The sequence below is a fragment of the Coregonus lavaretus genome, assembly GCF_964263955.1.
Source record: "Coregonus lavaretus genome assembly, chromosome: 23".
NCBI classification, from domain to species: domain Eukaryota; kingdom Metazoa; phylum Chordata; class Actinopteri; order Salmoniformes; family Salmonidae; genus Coregonus; species Coregonus lavaretus.
The window spans coordinates 32,952,612-32,971,040 of NC_140010.1; the positions used below are offsets into that span (position 1 = coordinate 32,952,612).

Sequence of the window (18,429 nt, forward strand, 5' to 3'; positions counted from 1 at the left end):
TTACTTTTACTTCACTACATTCCTAAAGAAAATAATGTACATTTTCCCTGACACCCAAAAGTACTCGTTACATTTTGACAGAAAAATGCTCCAATTCACACACTTATCAAGAGAACATCCCTGGTCATCCCTACTGCCTCTGATCTGGCAGACTCACTAAACAGAATGCTTTGTTTGTAAATTATGTCTGAGTGTTGGAGTGTGCTCCTGGCTATCCGTCAATAAAAAAATTAAAATAAATTGGTCCGTCTGGTTTGCTTAATATAAGGAATTTGAAATGGTTTATACTTTTACTTTTACATTTGATACTTAAGTATATTTAAAACCAAATACTTTTAGACTTTTACTCAAGTAGTATTTACTGGTTGACTTTCACTTTTACTTGAGTCATTTTCTATTAAGGTATCTTTACTTTTACTGAAGTATGACAATTAAATACTTTTTCCACCACTGCTTTTGACACCAAACTGTAAACGGAAATGCCATGCTATTCATTTTGTACTATGCCCTTGCATCTAAGATTTAACTTGCTCTCGCGTCTTGCAATTGTAATGCATTTAGCCAGAATAATTCTGTATTAAATGTGTTACTTCAATCACACCATGGCCTCAAGTCTCCTCTCTCTCCAGCCAAGTCAACTTATCAGAAATGACAGGTCTACAACACACACACTGACCAGGTCAGCGACGGGCGAGCGGCGGTGGAGCTGGATCTGTCTCTCTACCTCCACCTGCATGCGGGCCATGGGGCGAGCCAACGCCAGCGCCACCCGGGCCTCCTCCTGGAGCCGCCGCTGCACTCGCCAGAAGCCACATTCCTCCAGGGGGTCCGAGTCCTCCTCGCCTGTGTCCCGGTCCGACAGGGACGAACTCTGCTTACTCTGGAAAAACACATATGTACACCAGAGTGATTATACAGAATCATAGACGATAATGTATGATTACCCACGTCCCCTATACATACATACAGTGGGGGAAAAAAGTATTTAGTCAGCCACCAATTGTGCAAGTTCTCCCACTTAAAAAGATGAGAGATGCCTGTAATTTTCATCATAGGTACACGTCAACTATGACAGACAAATTGAGGAAAAAAAATCCAGAAAATCACATCGTAGGATTTTTAATGAATTTATTTGCAAATTATGGTGGAAAATAAGTATTTGGTCACCTACAAACAAGCAAGATTTCTGGCTCTCACAGACCTGTAACTTCTTCTTTAAGAGGCTCCTCTGTCCTCCACTCGTTACCTGTATTAATGGCACCTGTTTGAACTTGTTATCAGTATAAAATACACCTGTCCACAACCTCAAACAGTCACACTCCAAACTCCACTATGGCCAAGACCAAAGAGCTGTCAAAGGACACCAGAAACAAAATTGTAGACCTGCACCAGGCTGGAAAGACTGAATCTGCAATAGGTAAGCAGCTTGGTTTGAAGAAATCAACTGTGGGAGCAATTATTAGGAAATGGAAGACATACAAGACCACTGATAATCTCCCTCGATCTGGGGCTCCACGCAAGATCTCACCCCGTGGGGTCAAAATGATCACAAGAACGGTGAGCAAAAATCCCAGAACCACACGGGGGGACCTAGTGAATGACCTGCAGAGAGCTGGGACCAAAGTAACAAAGCCTACCATCAGTAACACACTACGCCGCCAGGGACTCAAATCCTGCAGTGCAAGACGTGTCCCCCTGCTTAAGCCAGTACATGTCCAGGCCCGTCTGAAGTGCATTTGGATGATCCAGAAGAGGATTGGGAGAATGTCATATGGTCAGATGAAACCAAAATAGAACTTTTTGGTAAAAACTCAACTCGTCATGTTTGGAGGACAAAGAATGCTGAGTTGCATCCAAAGAACACCATACCTACTGTGAAGCATGGGGGTGGAAACATCATGCTTTGGGGCTGTTTTTCTGCAAAGGGACCAGGACGACTGATCCGTGTAAAGGAAAGAATGAATGGGGCCATGTATCGTGAGATTTTGAGTGAAAACCTCCTTCCATCAGCAAGGGCATTGAAGATGAAACGTGGCTGAGTCTTTCAGCATGACAATGATCCCAAACACACCGCCCGGGCAACGAAGGAGTGGCTTCGTAAGAAGCATTTCAAGGTCCTGGAGTGGCCTAGCCAGTCTCCAGATCTCAACCCCATAGAAAATCTTTGGAGGGAGTTGAAAGTCTGTGTTGCCCAGCGACAGCCTCAAAACATCACTGCTCTAGAGGAGATCTGCATGGAGGAATGGGCCAAAATACCAGAAACAGTGTGTGAAAACCTTGTGAAGACTTACAGAAAACGTTTGACCTGTGTCATTGCCAACAAAGGGTATATAACAAAGTATTGAGAAACTTTTGTTATTGACCAAATACTTATTTTCCACCATCATTTGCCAATAAATTCATTAAAAATCCTACAATGTGATTTTCTGGATTATTCTTTCTCATTTTGTCTGTCATAGTTGACGTGTACCTATGATGAAAATTACAGGCCTCTCTCATCTTTTTAAGTGGGAGAACTTGCACAATTGGTGGCTGACTAAATACTTTTTTCCCCCACTGTACTTCAAAGTCATCGTCATTGGTGTAAGTGTATGCTCACACACATACATTCCACAGTCAATTTGCTTCTTTTTCTCCTGTTAAGTCAGGTTCAAATGAATCAATTGTGTGAATGAATGTGGAGAACACACACAAACTCACACACACACATTTACATCCACAGTGTGTACCACGGGTGACAGCGGCGTATCCAGGCTTGTCTCTGTCTTGCTGTCCTCGGCATCACTGTCCTTGTCACTGCTGCTGTCATTCACAAAACAGACCTGCAGATTCACACCACTCTGAGGCCTGACAGTGAGAGACATAGAGAGAGAGAGAGAGAGAGAGAGAGAGAGAGAGAGAGAGAGAGAGAGAGAGAGGGGGAGAGAGAGAGAGAGAGAGAGAGAGAGAGAGAGAGAGAGAGAGAGAGAGAGGGAGAGACAGAGAGGGAGGGAGAGACAGAGAGGGAGGGAGAGAGGGAGAGAGAGATGGAGAGAGAGAGAGAGAGGGGGAGAGAGAGAAGAGAGAGAGAGAGAGAGAGAGAGAGAGAGAGAGAGAGAGAGAGAGAGAGAGAGAGAGAGAGAGAGAGGGAGAGACAGAGAGGGAGGGAGGGAGAGACAGAGAGGGAGGGAGAGAGAGAGGGGAGAGAGAGATGGAGGGAGAGAGAGAGAGAGAGAGGGAGGAGAGGGAGAGAGAGAGAGGGAGAGAGGGAGGGTGAGACAGAGAGGGAGGGAGAGAGAGAGGGAGGGGGGAGAGGGAGAGAGAGATGGAGAGAGAGAGAGAGAGAGAGAGAGAGAGAGAGAGAGAGAGAGAGAGAGAGAGATGGAGGGGGAGAGGGAGAGGGGAGGGGAGGGGGAGGGGGAGAGAGAGAGTATAATCAAATTACAACCTGAGAAAAGGGGGAGCGACAGACAGAAAGGGAGGAAGGGGGAGAGAGAATGGCTAAATTCCACATTGACCCATATAACCCTATACCCTTAGGCATTTCCTGTAGATAGGAAATTATTGAGTAGGTATGGTAATATTCTCAAGGTGGACCACTGATATATACATTAGCTTGAATTTTCACCATATTGCTTTTCTCTTTCCAATCCTTTTAGATCTACACAAAGCCCCTAAGGGTAGCGGCTAGCGGTCAATTTGGAATTGAATTGAGCAAATGAGCAAATGTGCAGGGGCAGGGGAAAAAATCCTGGCTTCATTTCACTGTCCTTTGCGAATCTTAGATCTGGGGCTTCATTTCATTCCAGAAAGTTCCTTTCAAAAAAATCATGAAAGGTGGAACTATTGCTTTTACATCAACCCAGTCATCTCAAATCCGCACAGGAGAGTGAAAGAGGGCAGAAGGGATCATGTAGGGTGTTTGGGGCATTGTGTGGTTTCAATTGCTTACATCATGCAATCACTATTATTAGTAACAGATTAGGTGTAGCATCAAGGGTTACGAAACCCGGCTCAATAAGGCTCCCTCCTCAATAGGTAAAACAAGCAACAACAAAAGGTTCAATGAAACAACAAACGCACAACATGACACAATAATTGGAACCGTTGACAGCACAGGAGGCTGGTGAGGGGAGGACGGCTCATAATAATGGCTGGAATGGAGTAAATGGAATAGTATCAAACACATGTCATTCCATTCCAGCCATTCGTCCCCAATTAAGGTCCCACCAGCCAGCTGTGGCTGACAGTCTCTTGGCCAGAGTGATGATAACAGCTCATACTAACCTCATTCATTCAAGCTCTAACAAAACATGAAGTGAGGAACCACACCCAACCCCCAAATGCCTGTTCACATTGGATTTTCCAACTTACAATGTACCAGTTGTTACAGTTTGACCTTCACTAAGTGTCATGTGACAAGAGAACATCCAATAGGAGCAGTGGACAGAAAAAGCCAACACTTCTTTATTTCCAGTGGCTAGACCACAGACAGATGAGCGCTTCCCTAAACTGGACTGGGGGCGGTCCCCTTTAATTTGACTAAACTCCTACCTCTTTTCTAGGAAAAGAGCAAGGTGTAGGCACTCATGTTCACGCGTCAGAGAGACATGCAGTTTCTGAGGGATTCGATTAACCTTGTGTCTATACTCATGCATTTTGGTATTCACAAACCTACAGTGTGTGGGTGTAATATGTTCTTCAAATCAAATCAAATGTTATTGGTCACCTACACATATTTAGCAGATGTTATTGCGGTTGTAGCGAAATGCTTGTGTTCCTAGCTCCAACAGTGCAGTAGTATCTAACAATTCACAACAATACACACAAATCTAAAAGTAAAAGAATGGAATTAAGAAATATATAAATATTAGATAGAGCAATGTCGGAGTGGTATTGACTAAAATACTGTAAAATAGAATACAGTATATACACTACTGTTAAAATAACATAAAATTGATCAGAAATACAGTGTAGACATTGTTAATGTTGTAAATGGCTGATTTTTAATGGAATATCTACATAGGCGTACAGAGGCCCATTATCAGCAACCATCAGTCCTGTGTTCCAATGGCACATTGTGTTTGCTAATCCAAGTTTATCATTTTAAAAGGCTAATTGATCATTAGAAAACCCTTTTGCAATTATGTTAGCACAGCTAAAAACTGTTGTGCTGATTAAAGAAGCAATAAAACTGGCCTTCTTGAGACTAGTTGAGTATCTGGAGCATCAGCAATTGTGGGTTCGATTACAGGCTCAAAATGGCCATAAACAAATAACTTTCTTCTGAAACTCGTCAGTCTATTCTTGTTCTGAGAAATGAAGGCTATTCTATGAGAGAAATTTCCAAGAAACTGAAGATCTCGTACAACGCTGTGTACTACTCCCTTCACAGAACGGCGCAAACTGTCTCTAACCAGAATAGAAAGAGAATTGGGAGGCCCCGGTGCACAACTGAGCAAGAGGACAAATACATTAGAGTGTCTAGTTTGAGAAACAGGCACCTCACAGGTCCTCAACTGGCAGCTTCATTAAATAGTACCCGCAAAACACCAGTCTTAACGTAAACAGAGAAGAGGCGACTCCGGGATGCTGACCTTCTAGGCAGAGTTGAAAAAAAAAACATATCTCAGACTGCCCATCTTAATCTTTTATTTTTATTGGCCAGTCTGAGATATGGCTTTTTCTTAAAAGGCCACTCTAAAATGTGCAGTTTTGTCACACAACACAATGCCACAGATGTCTCAAGTTTTGAGGGAGTGCACAATTGGCATGCTGACTGCAGTAATGTCCACCAGAGCTGTTGCCAAATAATTGAATGTTAATTTCTCCACCATAAGCCGCCTCCAACGTCGTTTTAAAGAATTTGGCAGTACATCCAACTGGCGTCAAAACCGCAGACCATGGGTAACCACACAAGCCCAGAACCTCCACATCCGGCTTCTTCACCAGCGGAATGGTCTGAGACTTTCTGCACAGTCATAAACCGTCTCAGGGAAGCTCATCTGCATTCTCGTCGTCCTCACCAGGGTCTTGACCTGACTGCAGTTCGGTGTCGTAACCGACTTCAGTGGGTAAATGTTCACCTTCAATGGCCACTGGCATGCTGGAGAAGTGTGCTCTTCATGGATGAATCTCGGCTTCAACTGTACGGGGCAGATGGCAAACAGCGTGTATGGCGTCGTGTGGGCGAGTGGTTTGCTGATGTCAACATTGTGAACAGAGTGCCCCATGGTGGCGGTGGGGTTAAGGTATGGGCAGGCATAAGCTACAGACAATGAACACAATTGCATTTTATCGATGGCAATTTGAATGCACAGAGATACCGTGGACGATAGGCCCATTGTTGTGCCATTGATCCGCTGCCATCACCTCATGTTTCAGCATGATGATGCACGCACAGCCCCATTTAGCAAGGATCTGTACAGTTGAAAATGTCCCAGTTGTACCATGGCCTACATACTCACCAGACATGTCACCCACTGAGCATTATTTTATTTTATTTTATTTTTTTCACCTTTATTTAACCAGGTAAGCCAGTTGAGAACAGGTTCTCATTTACAACTGCGACCTGGCCAAGATAAAGCAAAGTAGTGCAATAAAAACAACACAGAGTTACATATGGGGTAAAAATAAACATAAAGTCAGAAATACAACAGAAAATATATATACAGTGTGTGCAAATGTAGCAAGTTATGGAGGTAAGGCAATAAATAGGCTATAGTGCAGAATAATTACAATAGTATTAACACTGGAATGCTAGATGTGCAAGAGATTATGTGCAAATAGAGATACTGGGGTGCAAAAGAGCAAAATAAATAACAATATAGGGATGAGGTAGTTGGGTGGGCTAATTTCAGATGGGCTGTGTACAGGTGCAGTGATCGGTAAGGTGCTCTGACAACTGATGCTTAAAGTTATTGAGGGAGATAAGAGTCTCCAGCTTCAGAGATTTTTGCAATTCGTTCCAGTCATTGGCAGCAGAGAACTGGAAGGAATGGCGGCCAAAGGAGGTGTTGGCTTTGGGAATGACCAGAGAGATATACCTGCTGGAGCGCAGACTACGGGTGGGTGCTGCTATGGTGACCAATGAGCTAAGATAAGGCGGGGATTTGCCTAGCAGTGATTTATAGATGGCCTGGAGCCAGTGGGTTTGACGACGAACATGTAGTGAGGACCAGCCAACAAGAGCGTACAGGTCACAGTGGTGGGTAGTGTATGGGGCTTTGGAGACAAAACGGATGGCACTGTGATAGACTACATCCAATTTGCTGAGTAGAGTGTTGGAGGCTATTTTGTAAATGACATCGCCGAAGTCAAGGATCGGTAGGATAGTCAGTTTTACGAGGGCATGTTTGGCAGCATGAGTGAAGGAGGCTTTGTTGCGAAATAGGAAGCCGATTCTAGATTTAACTTTGGATTGGAGATTCTTTATGTGAGTCTGGAAGTTGAGTTTACAGTCTAACCAGACACCTAGATATTTGTAGTTGTCCACATACTCTAGGTCAGACCCGTCGAGAGTGGTGATTCTAGTCGGGTGGGCAGGTGCTAGCAGCGTTCGATTGAAAAGCATGCATTTAGTTTTACTAGTGTTTAAGAGCAGTTGAAGGCTACTGAAGGATTGTTGTATGGCATTGAAGCTCGTTTGGAGGTTTGTTAACACAGTGTCCAATGAAGGGCCAGATGTATACAAAATGGTGTCGTCTGCGTAGAGGTGGATCTGAGAGTCACCAGCAGCAAGAGCGACATCATTGATATACACGGAGAAAAGTGTCGGCCCAAGAATTGAACCCTGTGGCACCCCCATAGAGACTGCCATAGGTCCAGACAACAGGCCCTCCGATTTGACACACTGAACTCTATCTGAGAAGTAGTTGGTGAACCAGGCGAGGCAGTCATTTGAGAAACCAAGGCTATTTAGTCTGCCAATAAGAATGCGGTGGTTGACAGAGTCGAAAGCCTTGGCCAGGTCGATGAAGACGGCTGCACAGTACTGTCTATTATCAATCGCGGTTATAATATCGTTTAGGACCTTGAGCGTGGCTGAAGTGCACCCGTGACCAGCTCGGAAACCGGATTGCATAGCGGAGAAGGTACGGTGGTATTCAAAATGGTCGATGATCTGTTTGTTAACTTGGCTTTCGAATACTTTCGAAAGGCAGGGCAGGATGGATATAGGTCTGTAGCAGTTTGGATCTAGTGTCACCCCCTTTGAAGAGGGGGATGACCGCGGCAGCTTTCCAATCTCTGGGGATCTCAGACGTTATGAAAGAGAGGTTGAACAGACTAGTAATAGGGGTTGCGACAATTTCGGCGGCTAGTTTTAGAAAGAAAGGGTCCAGATTGTCTAGCCCAGCTGATTTGTAGGGGTCCAGATTTTGCAGCGCTTTCAAAACATCAGCTGTCTGAATTTGTGTGAAGGAGAAGTGGGGGGGGCATGGGCAAGTTGCAGCAGAGGGTGCAGAGTTGGTGGCCGGGTTAGTGGTAGCCAGATGGAAAGCATGGCCAGCTGTAGCAAAATGCTTGTTGAAATTCTCGATTATTGTAGATTTATCGGTGGTGATAGTGTTTCCTAGCCTCAGTGCAGTGGGCAGCTGGGAGGAAGTGCTCTTATTCTCCATGGACTTTACAGTGTCCCAAAACTTTTTGGAGTTAGTGCTACAGGATGCAAATTTCTGTTTGAAAAAGTTAGCCTTTGCTTTCCTGACTGCTTGTGTATATTGGTTCCTAACTTCCCTGAAAAGTTGCATATCGCGGGGGCTATTTGATGCTAATGCTGTACGCCACAGGATGTTTTTGTGCTGGTCAAGGGCAGTCAAGTCTGAGGAGAACCAGGGGCTATATCGGTTCTTAGTTCTGTATTTTTTGAATGGGGCATGTTTATTTAAGATTGAGAGGAAATTACTTTTAAGGAACAACCAGGCATCCTCTACTGACGGAATGAGATCTATATCCATCCAGGATACCTGGGCCAGGTCAATTAGGAAGGCCTCCTCGCTAAAGTGTTTTAGGGAGCGTTTGACAGTGATGAGGGGTGGTCGTTTGACTGCGGACCCGTTACGGACGCAGGCAATAAGGCAGTGATCGCTGAGATCCTGGTTGAAGACAGCTGAGGTGTATTTAGAGGGTATGTTAGTCAGGATGATATCTATGAGGGTACCCATGTTTATGGATTTAGGGTTGTACCTGGTAGGTTTGTTGATAATTTGCGTGAGGTTGAGGGCATCTAGCTTGGATTGTAGGATGGCTGGGGTATTAAGCATATCCCAATTTAGGTCACCAAGCAGTACAAACTCTGAGGATAAATGGGGGGCAATCAATTCACATATGGTGTCCAGGGCATGTTTGGGATGCTCTGGATCAACGTGTACGACAGCGTGTTCCAGTTCCCGCCAATATCCAGCTTATTCGCACAGCCATTGAAGAGGAGTGGAACAACCTTCCACAGGTCACAATCAACAGCCTGATCAACTCTATGCGATGGAATGTGTCGCGCTGCATGAGGCAAATGGTGGTCACACCAGATACTGACTGGTTTTCTGATCCACGCCCCTACTTTTTTTTAAAGGTATATGTGACCAACAGATGCATATCTGTATTTCCAGTCATGTGAAATCCATACATTAGGGCCTGATGAATTCATTTCAATTGACTGATTTCCTTAAATGAACTGTAACTCAGTGAAATATTTGAAATTGTTGCATGTTGTGTTTATATTTTTGTTCAGTGTAATATGGTAGTAATTCCACCCTGCCTGCCTGTTGTCAAGATGGAATATTCACCAATACCACATGGTTTATATTTGAGTACTCTCTATTCAAGGATGAGGCTTCCCCTAGAGACGCTAATCTGAGCCGGTCAGTTTTTGGCAGAGGGTAAACTAATCCTAGACCTGTGCCTAGAGCGCTTCCACTAGAAAGTACTGTATATCGAATACTCACTGAGCTCTACAGCACCACACCATCTAGTGGTGGAAAGAGTGCTATACAACTTACTCTCAATATTTATATAATGATGCTATTGTCACATTTTACTGTTGCAGTAGCTGAAACTGTCCCGAAAGGATGGTCAATGTCTTATTTCATAATACTACAACACACACTACAGTAAACTCAAAAGGTTTCATTTGACCCTACCTATTTCACGTAGAGAACACAAGCAAAAAGAAACATGTACGCATGCACACACACAAACATTATCACCATAACACAAACCCACCGGGAGGGAAGGCCGTTCTTGCTGCAGCTGTTGTAGATGACTGGCTCTTCGTCGTCATAGAAACTGCCAAGAGCCAGCTTCTGCCTGATGGACTCTCTGTCATTCCTCTGGGCCTGGTGGAGGTAGAGCCAAATAGAACAGATCAATACTCCAATAATACTACAATACCACAATAAACCTGAAGTAAAAACCCTAATGATAAAAACAGGCATCAATGATAAAGATTAAGGATTTTCATGTATTGGAGTCTTTAAGAGACACAGTAAACTAAGATGATTGGACAACATTAAAATATTCTGAGCAAATTAAATAAAACGCAAAACAAATGTCAGTATTACAACGAATAATGCATGCTCTTGCTTAAACCAAAGCAATAGGGGGATGTATAATTGGAGTATGGTCACACAAGCACACAAAGAGAAGAGATGAGTGGAGGAATGGCGAAGAAGGGATGGATGGAGCGTTGTAATGAAGTCTGAGTTCATTCTAAAGGTGAAATCATTGTTGACTCAATGAGCCGCGAAGAGAAAGGAAAGAGCTACGCACGCCAAGAGGAAAACACACACTTACAACCACACACACACACTTACACCCACACACATGAACGCATCACACATACTCTTATCACACAAATACCATAACATACACATACAGCATACACATCACATATAGCACAATACACCACAAACCACTAATAGGATCACACTTGAACGTATAAAAATACTCCATACCTCCCAAACGTTCACCCCACATAGATCAAAGGCCATTTATAGATGGAGAGAAGTGCACTCATATGTACACTACCAGTCAAAAGTTTGGACACACCTACTCATTCAAGGGTTTTTCTTTATTTTTGCTATTTTTACATTGTAGAATAATAGTGAAGACATCACAACTATGAAATAACACATATGGAATCATGTAGTAACCAAAAAAGTGTTAAACAAATCAAACTATATTTTATATTTGAGATTCTTCAAATAGACCCCCTTTGCCTTGATGACAGCTTTGCACACTCTTGGCATTCTCGCAACCAGCTTCATGAGGTAGTCACCTGGAATGCATTTCAATTAACAGGTGTGCCTTCTTAAAAGTTAATTAATTGAATTTATTTCCTTCTTAATGCGTTTGAGCCAATCAGTTGTGTTGTGACAAGGTAGGGGGGGTATACAGAAGATAGCCATATTTGGTAAAAGACCAAGTCCATATTATGGCAAGAACAGCTCAAATAAGCAAAGAGAAATGACAGTCCATCATTACTTTGAAAGTTTCTTCAAGTGCAGTCGCAAATACCATCAAGCGCTATGATGAAACTGGCTCTCATGAGGACCGCCACAGGAATGGAAGACCCAGAGTTACCTCTGCTGCAGAGGATAAGTTCATTAGAGTTACCAGCCTCAGAAATTGCAAATAAATGCTTCACAGAGTTCAAGTCATAGACATATCTCAACATCAACTGTTCAGAGGGGACTGTGTGAATCAGGCCTTCATGGTCGAATTGCTGCAAAGAAACCACTACTAAAGGACACCAATAAGAAGAAGAGACCTGCTTGGGCCAAGAAACACGAGCAATGGACATTAGGCCGGTGGAAATTTGTCCTTTGGTCTGGAGTCCAAATGGGAGATTTTTGGTTCCAACCGCTGTGTCTTTGTGAGACGCGGTGTGGGTGTACGGATGATCTCCGCATTTGTAGTTCCCACCGTAAAGCATGGAGGAGGATCTGTTATGGTGTGGGGGTGTGGGGGTGCTTTGCTGGTGACAATGTCTGTGATTTATTTAGAATTCAAGGCACACTAACCAGCATTGCTACCACAGCATTCTGCAGCGATACACCATCCCATCTTGTTTGGGCTTAGTGGGACTATCATTTGTTTTTCAACAGGACAATGACCCAACACACCTCCAGGCTGCGTAAGGGCTATTTTACCAAGAAGGAGAGTGATGGAGTGCTGCATCAGATGACCTGGCCTCCACAATCCCCCGACCTCAAACCAATTGAGATGGTTTGGGATGAGTCGGACGGCAGAGTGAAGGAAAAGCAGCCAAAAAGTGCTCACCATATGTGGGAACTCCTTTATGACTGTTGGAAAAGCATTCCAGGTGAAGCTGGTTGAGAGAATATAAAATATATTTGTTGAACACTTTTTTGGTTACTACATGATTCCATATGTGCTATTTCATAGTTTTGATGTCTTCACTATTATTCCACAATGTAGAAAATAGTAAAAATAAAGAAAAACCCTGAGTAGGTGTGTCCAAACTTTTGACTGGTACTGTATTTTTATAAACACACCACATAAATAGACACACGTCCCTCCTATTCACTATTGTAGCCTAGTTTTCAACAGTGAGTGGCGGAGCGACAAAGAAACACTCATCGAGGTCACCATCAATAGCCTTCAGTAGATAGGCTGCCTATTGTGAGGTCATCAATAATGGCCATCAACACCATAGAATTAGGAATTAGAGTCATTTGATAGTATCTCTATGATCAACACACACTCACTGGACCTGTCAAAGGACAATTTTGATGGGCCAGAAAATGTCCAATCACCTCGCACTGATTTCATCTCATCTTACCTCTCTTCTATTTCCTGCTTCACCTGATCTGTCCCATTTTCCATTCCTGACTATTTATTCTATTATCCACCCCTATCTCTATTTCTCAGTTTCTTCCTCCTCTCCTTATTTTTTCAGTTTGTTCTCTCTACCCACTACATCCAAAGCACATTTTGTCCTGGGCAGGTTGTTTATGTCATATAGCTTTTAGGTTGATGTACATATCCTATCTTCTCAAAGACCTGCTCCTGCAACCACATACAGTGTAGAAAGAGAACCAATGAAAATGCATCGTGCTACAGTAAACATGATTTTCCTTTCCAGTTTTTCCACACTAATGTTATATTTAGAGTCCATTACTGGGCCCATATCCCTCAGGCCCACTTGTAGTATGTGTTGTATCACACGCGCACGCACACACACACACACACACACACACACACACACACACACACACACACACACACACACACACACACACACACACACACACACACACACACACACACACACACACACACACACACACACACATACACACACATTTCAACATCTGCATTGCTTGCTGTTGGGGGTTTTAGGCTGGGTTTCTGTATAGCACTTTGTGACATCTGCTGATGTAAAAAGGGCTTCATAAATAAATTGATTGACACATTTTAGACTCTACCCACACTTCCTCCTGCCCATTCATAGACTGTGCCAACACATGCACTCACACATCACCGCAACACACAAACACCAACACACATCACAACAAATACATACCTCCTCTCAAATCTATTATGCATTGCCCATACCACACATACGCACTCACAAACACAGAAATACAACAACAACAAGCACAAACACGAACATGAACACGCACAAACATAGAAACAAACAGAAACACACACACACACAGACAGATGGGCTGTGATGTAACGTCATAAATCACAGATGGACACTCCCATTGTAGAGGAAGCAGCCAACATTCCACCCACTCTAGTCTCCTCCCACTGGAGACCGAGCCAGGAACTATCCTACTGATAGACCATCTACACACAGCCAGGTACTGTCCTACTGGGTAGATAGACCATCTACACACACAGCCAGGTACTGTCCTACTGGGTAGATAGACCATCTACACACACAGCCAGGTACTGTCCTACTGGGTAGATAGACCATCTACACACACAGCCAGGTACTGTCCTACTGGGTAGATAGACCATCTACACACAGCCAGGTACTGTCCTACTGGGTAGATAGACCATCTACACACAGCCAGGTACTGTCCTACTGGGTAGATAGACCATCTACACACACAGCCAGGTACTGTCCTACTGGGTAGATAGACCACATAGCCAGGTACTGTCCTACTGGGTAGATAGACCACATAGCCAGGTACTGTCCTACTGGGTAGATAGACCATCTACACACAGCCAGGTACTGTCCTACTGGGTAGACAGACCATCTACATACACAGCCAGGTACTGTCCTACTGGGTAGATAAACCATCTACACACACAGCCAGGTACTGTCCTACTGGGTAGATAGACCATCTACATACACAGCCAGGTACTGTCCTACTGGGTAGACAGACCATCTACATACACAGCCAGGTACTGTCCTACTGGGTAGATAAACCATCTACACACACAGCCAGGTACTGTCCTACTGGGTAGATAGACCATCTACACACACAGCCAGGTACTGTCCTACTGGGTAGATAGACCATCTACACACAGCCAGGTACTGTCCTACTGGGTAGATAAACCATCTACACACAGCCAGGTACTGTCCTACTGGGTAGACAGACCATCTACACACACAGCCAGGTACTGTCCTACTGGGTAGATAGACCATCTACACACAGCCAGGTACTGTCCTACTGGGTAGATAGACCATCTACACACAGCCAGGTACTGTCCTACTGGGTAGATAAACCATCTACACACAGCCAGGTACTGTCCTACTGGGTAGACAGACCATCTACACACACAGCCAGGTACTGTCCTACTGGGTAGATAGACCATCTACACACAGCCAGGTACTGTCCTACTGGGTAGATAGACCATCTACACACAGCCAGGTACTGTCCTACTGGGTAGATAAACCATCTACACACAGCCAGGTACTGTCCTACTGGGTAGACAGACCATCTACACACAGCCAGGTACTGTCCTACTGGGTAGATAGACCACATAGCCCATATGAAACATATGTAATAAACAGCACACCCTGTATGGTGTTTTAGGTATATGATATGTATTACTGTTAAAAGCATGGCATAAACCTACTCTCAAACAAACTCTCATGCAATGTACATTGTACAAAATGTCCACACCCACCTAGGAGAAACAGCACCTATGCAGAAATGCACACATAAAAAAAGCATACACACCAGAAATGTACACACACACAGGATGGCACAGCAAAAACTACAGGCTAATGTATGTAGTCGGAAATACACGCACAATCAGGTCAAATATACACACGGACACACCCTTACATGATAAAATCACACACGTACACATAACCCACACATTCACCTAACATACCTATATTAAGCTAACACATTCGGTATTTGAATACATGGTATACATTATACTACAAACACACACCTGGTAAATACGTTTCTCCTGGTGTACCATCCTTCAGCGCATTGTACAGGCAGCAGCCCTACCCTTCCATACACTGCAGTGAGCTAGACCCAGGAGACCCACTCATATACCACAGCTACACGCAGAAGAACGTGGGAGGGAGGAGAGAAGGAGGGAGGAGAGAAGGAGGGAGGGGGATGGATAGAGAGAAGGAAGGTAGGAGGGGGAGAGTCTGCGCAGCTGATGGAAAGACGTGGGCACTCTCTACTACTCTCCTCCTGGTGACTGTTAGCATGGCTGCAGCTTCCCAGACATATCTGCTCCTCCATCTCTCTCTCTTTCTCTGTATCCTCCATTCCCCTCTTTCTCTACCTCCATCTCCCTATCGCTCCATTCCACCATGGGAACAACATGATTGATGAAGCGTGAAAGGGAGAGATGGGAAGATGAAGAAATGTGAAGGGAGAAATTCAAGGAGAGATGTTGAGATAGATAGAGAATTAGGATGGGAGTGAATGTGAGGTGGAGAGACTAGGCTAAATGTAATCTCCTTTACCAGATTGAAATGATATTCAGGATATTATGCAAAGAGCAAGACTGTTGTATAATGTGAGGTATCATCTGTTCCACTGGAGGCAAAACAGTGGAAGGAGAGCTGACCAGGATGTTGGCAAACCTAACATTCACCTAATGCCGTGTTTGTGTACATGATTGTACATGTATGTTTTTGAGTGTACACTTTGTTTGTTTTCCTCCTGGAGGATTGTTCCTCTCTCTTGACCATCAGTCCAAGTGTGGTGAGTCATAAGACAAAGAGAAGGCATGCACACACACACACACACACACACACACACACTCGGCTCTCAGGGTGCTGCTGTGTCACTGTGGCTGATTAAACTAATGAACCTTTTGAGTCATCCTCCGTCACTTCACTTAATCTATTATACTGTGGCTATAAAATAAATAGAGAGGAAATACTTAGTCCACAGGGTACCATTGAAAACCAGTGACTGTAGCTGGAATGGTCCCCCACTTCCTCATCTCATCACATGACAACTGATTGGTCAAATCATGGATCGGTTTCCAGTTAATTGCTCACTCTACACTTTCACTGGCTGGCTGAGGTCTGTTCGGTGTTAGAGTGGAAGAGAGATAGAAAAGGAGAGAGAGAGCACGCGCGCGAGAGTGAATGAGAGAGAGAGAGAGAGAGAGAGAGAGAGAGAGAGAGAGAGAGAGAGTGCGCGCACGAAAGAGAGAGCGCACGAGAGAGAGAGAGAGAGAGAGAGAGAGAGAGAGAGAGTACGCGCACGAAAGAGAGAGCGCACGAGAGAGAGAGAAAGAGAGAGAGAGAGAGAGAGAGAGAGTACGCGCACGAAAGAGAGAGCGCACGAGAGAGAGAGAAAGAGAGAGAGAGCACTTACAGTGATGTCGAATGATCTGCTTGTTCTCCTTTGACAGTCAGCCTCAGCCAGAGGACTGAGAATGCCCTGCAGCTCCTCAGCCCAACTCAGACTGTCAACTAACCTGCCTCCGCCATTTCTTCTTCTTCCTTCTTTTTCTTCCTCACATGCATCTTTGTTGCACTTGCTCACCCACCACTGGCCTATGGCCTTCTTCTTGTGGCGTTTTTCCTCCTCCTCCTGCTCATTCACATCCATGTCAAAGTCCTCCTGCGTTAGATGACCGGGCCTGTGGAAAGAGCCTGGTTCAAGGATGGGGGAGGGGCTGAATTATATTATTGTTTGGGCACAGAGGCGGGGATAGAGGTCAGTTCTTATCTCCATCCTTTCCTCTATTTTCCTGAGAATAAGAGGATCAAGAGGTGTTTTTAATATGCACGTGCATGTTCACATTTGGCAACACGGCACAGGTTTACACTACATCACTCACAAATAGCCCCGATACATGATTACATCTAATGTGATGTTGAGAAACAAAAGTATTCAGGATATTCATCAGATCATTATGGGAACATCCTTTCAGAGTGATGGCTCACACAGGACAGATATGGTGTAGTTATATCTATTTAGTATCTACTATAGCAGCGTTACTAAAAGAGAACAGTCAGTAAACAATCAAATGATCATGTGAATATCATGGAACCATGTAATGGAATTCTGACATGCCATCTTATCACATACCACAGGAGGTTGGTGGCACCTTAATTAGGGAGGACAGGCTCATGGTAATGGCTGGAGTGGAATTACTGGAATGGTATCATATACATCAAACACAGCCATTATTATGAGCCGTCCTCCCCTCAGCAGCCTCCACTATCACTCACGCCAGAAAAACATGAATTAATGGTACTTACAGTCATTGCAGAGACACACTTGCTTCTCAAGAGACTAGCGATCAAAATGCCAACCCACATCAAGGGACAGTGATGAGCCGAGAGTCAAACCATTGAGCCGGATGAAAAGTGGACAGGGAGAGATGTAGTGATCGCCCAAGGATGTCACTCATCTCCAGCATCAGTGGCACCTAAATAGCTGTCATTCAAGACTTCCAAGTAAAGACACGTGAAGACAAGCAAACAGTATTGATGTGTGCTAGGCTTTCAAAGACACTGGCACTCTCATGTTTCATGGTTCTTGTGACTCAATTTCAGGAATGAAAACACAGCAATGTGGAATTGTGTGTGTGAGTGTGTGTGTGCTCTGTAGAGAGTAGGATCTGAAAATATATAGTGGTGGACAGAATGGGGTGAACGAAGGAGGAGGGGCCTCCATGGAGACAAATAGTATCATCAGGAGTGAAATGATAGGACTGGAGGAGACATTGAAAGCAAAGAAGAGACCGCTTTAAAATATAAAGGGAAAAGACCAACCGGGTATAAACACAGGTCATTTTTGTGACACATATAATGATGTCCAGAATTATTAACACCATTCATAAAGATGAGAAAAAAAATGATTGTATTAAATAAATACTGAGCTACATTGTATGTTCCTAAGTTTTTTTAAAGGTACAGTATCTGTGACTAACAGATATATAAATGTATTCCCAGTCATGTGAAAACCATAGATTAGGGCCTTATGAATTTATTTCAGTTGACAGATTTCCTTATATGAACTGTAACTCAGTAAAATC

The 18,429-nt window shown here is 44.0% G+C and overlaps 1 protein-coding gene across 1 annotated transcript in view; it reads right to left on the reverse strand.

The window, feature by feature from the left end:
• The window catches only part of LOC311150576 (schwannomin-interacting protein 1-like), a 29,584-nt gene extending 14,147 nt beyond the window's left edge, over window positions 1-15,437 (reverse strand). Inside the window, exons 1-4 of the mRNA XM_084188053.1 lie at window positions 15,358-15,437; window positions 10,198-10,310; window positions 2,730-2,847; window positions 677-880 (exon numbers count right to left, since the gene is read on the reverse strand). Of these exons, the coding sequence (XP_084044179.1) occupies window positions 677-880; window positions 2,730-2,847; window positions 10,198-10,310; window positions 15,358-15,387 (465 nt within the window). The 5' untranslated portion in view covers window positions 15,388-15,437. The remainder of the gene's footprint in view (window positions 1-676; window positions 881-2,729; window positions 2,848-10,197; window positions 10,311-15,357) is intronic.
• Between the last annotated feature and the right edge of the window lie 2,992 nt (window positions 15,438-18,429).